The sequence below is a fragment of the Pelecanus crispus genome, chromosome 1 (assembly GCF_030463565.1).
Source record: "Pelecanus crispus isolate bPelCri1 chromosome 1, bPelCri1.pri, whole genome shotgun sequence".
Taxonomy (NCBI): Eukaryota; Metazoa; Chordata; class Aves; order Pelecaniformes; family Pelecanidae; genus Pelecanus; species Pelecanus crispus.
This window is the reverse complement of record NC_134643.1, coordinates 41,052,307-41,062,914: the sequence shown is the minus strand read 5'-3', so window position 1 is coordinate 41,062,914 and position 10,608 is coordinate 41,052,307. Positions and strand designations below refer to the sequence as shown.

At 39.1% G+C, this 10,608-nt stretch overlaps 1 protein-coding gene across 1 annotated transcript in view; it reads right to left on the bottom strand.

Annotated features, from left to right (window-relative positions):
• Window positions 1–4,039: 4,039 nt before the first annotated feature.
• Window positions 4,040–10,608, bottom strand: part of MYRFL (myelin regulatory factor like) — a 47,189-nt gene continuing 40,620 nt past the window's right edge. Inside the window, exons 23-27 of the mRNA XM_075727527.1 lie at window positions 9,367–9,454; window positions 9,071–9,145; window positions 6,892–7,000; window positions 4,220–4,294; window positions 4,040–4,126 (exon numbers count right to left, since the gene is read on the bottom strand). Of these exons, the coding sequence (XP_075583642.1) occupies window positions 4,040–4,126; window positions 4,220–4,294; window positions 6,892–7,000; window positions 9,071–9,145; window positions 9,367–9,454 (434 nt within the window). The remainder of the gene's footprint in view (window positions 4,127–4,219; window positions 4,295–6,891; window positions 7,001–9,070; window positions 9,146–9,366; window positions 9,455–10,608) is intronic.

The window sequence follows — 10,608 nt, the reverse complement described above, 5'->3', positions numbered from 1 at the left end:
GGTTTCCATGGGGTCACCATATGGGATTTTCCCTCTATAGCCTCTCCATTTAGTGCGCTGGGCTTTCAAGTGATCTCGGCTCCTCACTTAGAATGCCGCTGCCACCGCTAGATCAACCTTACTGAAAGCAAGGTGAGGCAATTTGTGTTACAGTTGAGTAAAAACGCAAATTGCCATATCATGTTCTTGGTATGGACAGCTGGTTTGAAACCCAGATCAGATTGCACCAGATCGCCCTATTCTAGCTCCAGCTTTGCCTCCTGCAATTTACGGCTGTCTGTATCACCCACACTGGAAGTTTGCTTTGCCTCAGCTCCCTTTCAAATTAGGGGAAAATCTTGCAGTGATGGATGTCGGGAGGTCTCTACAATTAATCTGCATTATGTTAAAAGGAGGTAAGGGAAGCGGTTTTCCTGTTCCAAGTACAATGGACATAACATTAATAATTCATTATTTGGTATCACAAAATTTGTTTCAAATTCCATTATAATAACCGCTATTAAAAATTGTTGCAAGTTTATCACTGAGCACACAGAAATGGCAGAAAAACAACTGAGACGCTTGAACTTTTTAGAACCATGTTTTTCATTTGGAAAAGTCAATCCATACTTCCTTTAGTTGTTCAGGACAGAAAATGCTTTCCCCATGGTATTCTTCTATGACAGTCCTAGTTCAGCATTGTACAAGGGAGGATAACTGCACAAGGTAGAGAATGTCACCAGCCCACTGGTGTCAAGATGAGTTCCACCTCCCCAAACACAGGAAAGCAAGGACTCAGCAGATATAGCAGTGAGAGTCATTCTGCGAGCTTCCGTATTTTCACACCAAAATGGACCGAAATCTGGGCATGTACGTCACCCGCTGTGCATCTGGTGGGGCTGTGTCATGGTTTAACCCCAGTAGGCAGCTAAACACCACCGAGCCACTCGCTCTCCCCCAGTGGGGTGGGGAGAGAATCAAAAGTGAGAAAACTCGTGGGCTGGGATAAGGATAGTTTAATAGGTAAAGCAAAAGCCGTGTGTGCAAGCAAAGCAAAACAAGGAATTCATTCACTGCTTCCCATCAGCAGGCAGGTGTTCAGCCATCTCCAGGAAAGCAGGGCTCCATCACGCAGAACGGTTACTTGGGAAAACAAACGCCATCACTCCAAATGTCCCCGCTTCCTTCTTCTTCCCCCAGCTTTATGTGCTAGACATGATGTCATATGGTGTGGAACATCCCTTTGGTCAGTTGGGGTCAGCTGTCCCAGCTGTGTCCCCTCCCAGCTTCTTGTGCACCCCCAGCCTACTCACTGGTGGGGTGGTGTGAGAAGCAGAAAAGGCCTTGACTCTGTGTAAGCACTGCTCAGCAGTAACTAAAACATCCATGTGTTATCAACAATGTTTCCAGCACAAATCCAAAACATAGCCCCATAAGAGCTAAGGTGAAGAAAATTAACTCTACCCCAGCCAAAAGCAGCACAGGCTGACACTCCTTGGGCTTGCTGAACCTGCTGTACATGCACTGTACAGCCAGCCAGCACATGCCTGGCAATTCAATGTATTCTAAGACTTTTCCAGGGAGAAGGAGAATTGAAGCATTTTCTGGGATTTCCAGGCAACCAAGCACCTGGCTGACTCTCAGACCAAAGAGCCATCATGCAAGTACAGGCTGAATCATTACACTGGGTATCTGCTCTTGCACTTTTGGACCTGGCATATGAGAAATCCCAGGCAAGTAGCAAAGTTTTTTTTTTTTAACTAGGCCGAACTTCTAGATGGAAAAAGAGGGCATGCTCAAGGATGCTCAGGGTTCTGTTACACCACTAGTATTTTCTCTTGGCCCCAAGGTCCACTAACTCATTCAGTGATAACCCCAATATAATTAGTGTCATGAAGGGAAAGAAGTCATCTGATCCCCATTTAAAATGGTCAAAACACTACAGTTAATATGTCATCCAATTTAAAAAAGTCTTTCAGCTCACTGCCATTCACAGCAGGAGCCTGAAGACTATCACAGTTTTTTCAATGCCAAGTATTTCATTTCTGGAAGTTCCTCCCTAGCTTTTGCCAAGGTGGACTTGTGTTACCTCAGACATGTTAGAACACAGCCTTCGTACAGCAACTTGTCATCTTAAATCTGAATAAAATCTTCAAGAGTACCTTACTAAAAACGTATGGCAGGAGTAAAGAACTAGTTGAAAGTTCTTGAATGGGCAAAGTAACGTGTAATAAAATCACCACAAGCATTTTCACAAAGAAAATAGTTGCTATCCCACATGCATCTCACCCCAGACTCTAATCACAGGAAGTTTTTTGATGACAGGGAACACTGGGAGCTTATATTCTCCTACTGCAGTGCTCTTTGCCACTGGGAAGAATATTTCAACCCAGAACAGTGTGATGAAAACCAGCTGGGTCTAGAAATGTACAATTTTTGTTCAAAATGCACATGCATTATATCTGTGACTGGGTGGACGCTTCTTAGGAAATACCCTCAAGTAGGGACCATAAAAAACTACAGGCACAAACTTCTGATGCTTTTGGATCCAGAGTTCCAAGTCCAGTTAGTCTCTGGGATATTACAAAACATGTTGCCTACACCATAAATACTTCCCAGGGGGAAAAAAAAAACAAAAAACCAAACCCAAAACTAAACCCTGCTATGTTTAAGGTCAAAGTAGTGAGTCATTTAAGGCAAAAATCCCCATAGACATTGCAGTTAACACCAACTGAAGCAATACATCTAAAAAATTCAGTGAGAAGGTCATCCTTAAAGGAAATCCCAAAATAGTGACAAAAGAAATGCCAAACGAAGGCACAGAAACAAATTAAACTCTCCCATCGCATCATCAGGCAATAAATGCACAGTTAAGACACACCGGTGTTTACAAAGATTGCGGTCAGCTCTTTTTGAGAGATTAATTTTTCTTCCTAATGTTTCCCTTTCACTGCTAAATAAAGAATTTCATTCAGAGTAAGGTTGTTCACATGTAACTTTTACATTATAAATCTTTAAAAGCCTACAGTCTCTCCATTATATTTACTTTCTCTTCTCTACACAAAATGAATGAGTGTTCTAAGCATATCCCACAATGCTATTTATACTGTACTTGGTTGTTACATCTGTTTTCCTTCTGTCTGAGCAACTAATGTGAAATTTCATTCAAATAGCTTTACCTTAAAAATGTATTTCCTAAACATAAACATTTCTCCCATGCAAGTGTGTATCCACATCCATCTTAGAAAGCTGTGGAGGCAAGCCATTATTCTTCTCAAATATTTCTGTTCTTTCATCACACTAGCACAAATTACAAACACCAAGAAAAAAGTAACCTGAATTTAGGAGTAAATAGTTCATTCCTGCCATACAGTTTAAAAAAAAAAAAGGTAGTTGAAACATCTCATTCAAACAGCAGCAGTGTCGTTAAATCACACAATTGTAATGGTAATGATGGTACTGCTTTCTGAAATGGAAATACTTACACTGAAGAATTGAGCTGTTGTTCCCCAACTTAACAGCACTTATTTTAGAGGGCATTTGCACGGTGCTATGTTTCCCTCTCCAAGTTTTGTTTGGTGTTGGTTTTGTTAGGAAAAAAATAGATTTATATATAAAAAAGGGCAGCTGATACTAAGAGAAGGTAAATGCCTGTAGGACAGAAGTGGGTCTCCTGACTGCAAATAACATCTTATTGCCTTACTATCTTCTGAAGACTGGAGAATATCCCAGCTCAGCAGAGCTTCTACCCATTTGTTCTTGCCTTCTATGTGTACAGTATCATATAACTTCACTACGATCAATGGGATTATTTATTTACACATCATATACTCCATTGTCTCACGTCCTTTCAGAAACAGTTCCTGGAAATGCAGAGCTACAGTCATTGTCAAACACTTTATTTTTCTCCTTTTTTTTAATTTAAAAGTGAAACAAACAAGAAAGTGCCGTACAACTGAGCAAGAGGTTTAAAAAAATATCCAAGGCCATTCACAAGTCTTTTTTTCATATCAAGAGCTTCATTGTCTTTTCCCCAAAGAACAGAACGATCGCCGACATTTTAGTTACACTGCCGATAAAAATAGAAGTAGTAATCAGTAAAAAACATTCCAGCAAAATAAGGATCTGTTGAGCAGCTTGCAAAACCCTGCAGAAGAAAAATAAAGGAGATTCATATAGGGTCTTCTCTCAGTTCAAATGCTATTTGTCTTTTGCTGTGTTGCCATTTGAAAAGGCTTACCGGTGCAGCTACACGGAAATAGTATGCGCTGTCATACAGTTTAGCTACAGGGAGAGTCCAAATATGCTGACGTCCCTAGATGATATATGAGAGAGAGAGAGATTAGATAACCTTACTTCACATTAAATTGGAGAGAAGGTTAGGCTCCGGAAACATTTCACTAACAAATGCAGTGCAAAGTAATTACGATAACAAGACTTAATAGCTATCGTCAGAGTATTTAAAGACGAAGTGCTGACTTTAAATTCTGCAAATGTGGGTTTGCTCTGATGAGCTCTGCCCAGAACTGCCCAGGCAGACATCCTGCTCCCAGTGACACTCAGCTGGCTCTGAGTAACTGAACTCCCTCTCTAGTTTTCCAAGCAAATCCCACAGTAAATAGGGATTGTTCCTGATGTGCTAGGTGGCCTGAGAGCTTTAAGGTGTAATAGTAGCAAATGGCAATTCTGCTGATTTTGAAACAGCAGTTTTAGTAGTCCTCAGAAGGCACTGAAAGTTCCTCTATATATTCTAAAGATACAGGAAGCATCTTCACTCAGTATTTCAAAAACAGATGCAGGCAGGATTTCATGCTACTTTTGATTGCAGTGTCCTGCCATGTACAAATGAAATAATATATTTTGTATCTGAAATGTTTATGCCACATTGAATAAAATAAAATTCAATTCTCACTGCTTTTTGACCTAACGATCCATGGTAACTTTTATTTCATCAGCTTCTACTGTCTCAACTCCTTCATCTCTCCCTCCTCCTTTCACTTTCTGACACATTCTCTCTGTTGGAGGTATGTTCACATGATACAACTTATGTGAGACTGCTGAGTCCAAATGATTGCTGTCCTGCCCTTCGGTAGGGAATAAACCTTCCAGTCCCTAGGAAAATCCTCTTGAAAAAAACTCTTCAACTAGGCAGCATTTCTATTCTGAGTCACATCAAACCTGAATGCTCACTGCTGCTGGAGGCTTGTTAGCTTTAGTCTTTTGATATGGATTTCAGGTTGACACAGGAAATCTCTTTGACCAGTTTTGGCAGTAAGCTTCAAGGATATTTCTGCATGCAAAACTCTCTGGGTCTGACAATTTCAGTTCTGTTGGAATTACGGCAGACAGGTCAAACCTTGGACAATTTTGGCTTTCTGATGGCTTTGCAGCAGTTGCAGAGAAGCCTGTAACTTTTTGCAATGACACTTGAAAATTTGATCAGAAAGTCAGCTTAAGGGTATGGGTATCCCAACTGCTCTAATTTAACAAACCACCAAAAAAGTAATTTAAAATCAATTAAGAACATATCATGTATGGCACCATAGATGAGAAATCTGAAGCAGACTCTGAAGTGACTTCCAACTTTAGGGAGGTTTCTCCTACAATGTGTTCAGAAATGCTACTATCCTTGCTTCTGCCTTTCCTACTGTTTTAGCCAGAATAAACACTTCCAAGCAAGGTGGACAAATTGAGGCCTTGAAAGAGTCTTCTATTTCCAGCTAATCTGAAAGGAGTTTAAGGTTTTCATCAATTTACTGGAGATGATCAAAAGTTTGCAAGATCCGGTCTCTAAATATTTTTTTACTGGGAAAAGCTAACATGTTTTAACAGCTTTTATTCCCATTGAGGCAATCCAGAGAATGACACATAAACAACGCTTGCTTTTACAATGAAGAACCTTCCCTAGAGAGACTTACTGGTAAACTGCTGTTCACACAGAAATAAAGGGGAATACTACCATTGTTTCCAGTGAATTCAAGACTTAAAAACTGGAATTCACTACCCACAAGATAATAATGGAAACAGTAGAGTAGATGAGAGTTTGGAGGACTGTCTCCTAAGGCCCTTGGTGAAAAGTACTCCTATTTCTTAAGTATCTCTGCAGATATAGAGAGTTATAGTGGTGAGTTAGGCTGAAGTAGACTCAAAGCTGTCCTTGTAGAGAGTCACTAGACAGATTTTTATAAAATACAGCAGAAAATTGACTCCTACAAAAAGGCTGCATCTCATTATAGTCATGCCAAAGTCAGCTATGACTGGCAGACTCAAAGTACCATTTGGATTTCTACTACCTTAATCAAGATCAGAATTTTGCAGCCATTAATTTTATAAGTCAGGTTCTAATGGACTATTTCTTCTTTCCAAGTGTCCATAAATACACTATTAACAAGGCCAAGGTGACTAGCTGGCATGAACTACCCTCCTTTCCACACTCTGGAGCTGAAGATCTTCATGGTCTCTTTTATCTCTTCACTCATTCCTTACAAACAGGGGTGTACAAGGCTATGCAGCAGAATTAGGTATTATAACAAGTTTTTTCCACCTTCCGTATCTCCCTCTACTCCAGAATGCATCCCCACAACGTTGCTTGAATCAAGAGTGTCATTCAAGGGATCAAGACATCTTACCTATGAGATTCTGATGCTTTTATGAAAAGCAAACAGAGCTAATAGAAGGGAACACCAGTCTGGAGAGCAAGGGGAGGTTAAAGCTAATCACAAATTATTTCAGCACTGTATGGCTTCAACCACCAAAACTATAGAAAAATAAACACTTTTTTCCTACATAAAGCTCAGTTTTATTTTCAGTTTTGCACAGTACCTTTAATGCGAGAGATGAAAAAAGAGCCATGTGCTGGGCAGTATATAAAAATGATCCCCACAAGCCAGAGTATTGCTGCAAAAATCTTACCTGCGTGGTTTCTAGGAATTCCTTCTGACTGTTTTGGCTTGAAGAATAACGGGAGCAATAATTTCCAAATGTGACTTTGCAGAGAAATATAATTAACGGTTCTGTGGTGCTTCAAGAAACAGAGAAAAATAAGGATCTATCCAATTGCTCTTAAGTAGGAGAATCATATATATAAATACAAAATACATACAAGGCAAAAAAACCCGAAGAATTGAATTGTGGAGAAATAAAGCAGAGGAGCTTACCTCACTGGTTGATATGAAGTAGATAAACCTAAGCCACCAAGCTCTAATCTTGTCCCATTCCCTCCCATGAATGGAGGGTGTTTTGCATTTGGAAACCCAAGTGATCCTTACAGTTGTTAAGATAAATCTAGAAATGTATACTAAACTTCCTCAAACCTCAAGCATATTCATACCAGAAGCTATTGTATATGACTTTTTATACAAATTAATGGTCATCACATACTTGAGTTGCATGGCTTACATCATGCATAGGCATAACATACCTGTGCCAGAAGGTACCTGGGCATCTAAACACAACATCAATTTTATGGAAGACAAATACATAATAAGACTTAAAACAGGGCCCTATATAAGTAATTCCCATTTGCTACTGTACATATGCAAATATATCATTAAAAAGAAGTAAAAATATCCCAGACTTTGTCTGGGAAAGCAGTGGTAAACAAAATTTCATTCAGAATTCTTCCACAGCAAAGACCCTATGGTCATATCTTCTCCAAACTATCCCTAGAGAGTTTCCAGCACTTCCTAGCTTATCAGATGGCTTTTCTGAGAAGAGTATAAACAAAAATGCCTTGGAGATCCAAAGGAACTCAGATATGGCAATGGCTAGCAGAAAAAATGAAAGCAGAAGGCAGGGAGAAGGTGACATCAATATTTACAGTTTACACGGTGGGGAACAATGAAGCATCCCCAGCAAAATGTGCTTGCACAACCTTAACGAGGTATTTAAGAAACATCAATTTTAAAGCATATAATTCATATCTGGCATATTCTCTGTCTTACACAAGCTGCCAGTAGCATGCATTGGTTTCATTTGATTTTATTCCGCAGGCATAAAAGTTTTCCAAATTTGTGAAGTAGTTCCAGTGTCTTACGATATTTGGACACGGCAATAATCCAAGTATGTTTGGATTTTCTTAAGCGTTTTGTGTTTTGTTAAGTTTGTGGCTTTGTTTAGTGAAAGTTTATAGCAAAGGTATATATTGAAAATCCCCCTCACCCCAAACCACAAACTAATATCCAAAATAAATTCAGCACCTGCTACAGTGAAACTCTGAGTACGATGTATTAATCCCTAAATGGGAGGGTTGCATTATTAGTTTATAATGGCACACACTTAAAACCACAGATTTTCAGTTGCTGTAGAAAACAAGCAGGCACTTCAGGAATACTGTTATATTTCCTCTTATCTGAAAAAGGCGGATGTTTACAAGGATAATATTCAAGATCAAAAGATTGGACCTAAAGACCATAACTTCACAGAGCCCTTTCTTGGAGAGACTGGAGTCATGAAGTGTCATCAAGCAGTGTTTGGCAGCTGTTCTGGCTATCGCTGGCCTTTCTCAGAGAAGAACCCCACAAGAAAGGACTAGTTACTTCTGGGAGAACACAATGGAGCTAGACCATTATTTGAGGAGAAAATATCTGCTGAGAGGAATAAATTTGCTGCTTATTCCTGCCATAAGTCACAATTCTATGCATTACCAGAGATTCCTGCACAAAAATCCCCTTTTGCAGTGCTTGGCACAACAGGCCAAAGAAGGTGTTCTCTGCAGTTATATATATACATATGTTCCTAATAATATTTCTCTACACTAAAAAAAACTTAAATCCCTAGTCTACAGGCCACAGTCCTGCTAATATATGCATACATGTCTGCTCAAATGATTATTAAACTAAACCTTAAGACTACTGGGTTTTAACATCTGCATTAATGGGTGAAATTGCCATTGGGCTGAGAGCAGTATTGGGCCTACGCTACAGCAAAGGATCTACCCAAAGGTCTACATTAAGAATTTAGTTGTGCATAGATTTCTCCCACTCCTCTGAATAGGGACCAATTAGTGTCACAATAGAAATCAGGCAAGAATTACTATTAAAAAAATGAACCACTGTCTTGTTATGTATGTATTATCTTTAATTGTACTTACTTTATTTCCAGTGAGATTTCTACATCCGTGGGTGTATATTTGTTAACAGGAATAACATAGCTGTAATTTCCAGACCTGAAAAAGGTGGCATTAATCCACATAAGATTTTGAGACAGGTAGTATCTTTGCAAAAACATGAAAATTGCATTTAAATTTAAAGAGAAAAATATGAAAAGGTAGAAAAAACTCCTGCACAATAGAGGAAACAACTGCGAGCAGGAGCCAGCCAAGTAGCCGTGCCACATTAACGGTATTCTATTCCACCATAATAAAGCATAATAAAACAATTTACCTACCTGCACTGTAGATTTTTACTACAATAGCGATTGTCAATGATTTGCTGAGTTCCCAAAATCTGTATGGAACTGATTGTTGTATCAATCCCTAAAAACATTAAGAATAATGTTTTCTTCTTGGTTATTTCAGAAATCTTAGATAAAAACATAATAAAATTGTAGTTAATACAGTGGCACCTACTCCCTTGCTTGCCACTACAGGAGTTGCTACAGGCCTAAATCAGCGCTCAGTAAAAAGCCTTTGGTCAATTACCTTCATTCTGCCATTACAGGGGAGATAAGATCCTTGTTCGATTTACAAGGACTAATGTCCTGGGCAGGCACCTAATATTGTAACATTTTATTTTGGGCAGACATTGCAGGCTATTTTGATGGTAGTCCAAGTAGGATACAAATGTGCCAATGTTCATTTTCATGTACTAGAAGCCACACTCATGCAAGTAACCATTAATTTGAAAAACATTACCTTTGCTGAGAGAAATAATTTGGAATGCAACAAAACTTGTTTCTAATCCTATGGGCAGGAAAACTACCTAAATCTAATGAATATTATAATTTCTTCATAAAACGCTGCCTTGAACTTGCAAGAACTTAGAGTTTTGTAATATTCTACATGTACGAATATCAGGAAATATGAACCCAAATATGCTCAGCTCACCAAAAATATATACGCACTTTGATCCTAAGTAAACTGTGGCAATAGGAACAACTAAAAACAGCGGTAGCAGGATACCATATTGATATAATCCGAACACTTACGTCCTGAACTTGGAGGAAGTTTACAGTCTGAGGAATATGGAATAAAAACTATACAAAGAATTTGTATTTTAGAATTAGCTCAATATCCTATCTATAAACAGATGTATATACATTGTATTTATACATATGCACATGTAAAATATGTTTCAGGGCAGCACGCAATGCAGTTAGATATCTAGACACTAGTAACTGAAAAACTAGTTTCTGGGGAAAACAACAACCTCAAACCATAGCTGGTGTACTGATTACCAGGAAAGATGAGGAAAGTAACTGGTTACCAAAGTGATTATGTCCCTAACCAGGCTGGATTAAGTTCCCCCATTTGCCACAGGCTTCCTTTGATACATTGGGCCAGCATCTCTGTGCCATGCAGGTGTTCTCTAAGGTGGCCAGTTATGGTGAGATGAAGAGTATAGGCATGATGGTGTGCAGAGAATTAGGCAGCAAGAAGCAGTGTGCTAACACAGCAGCACAGCTTCTGCT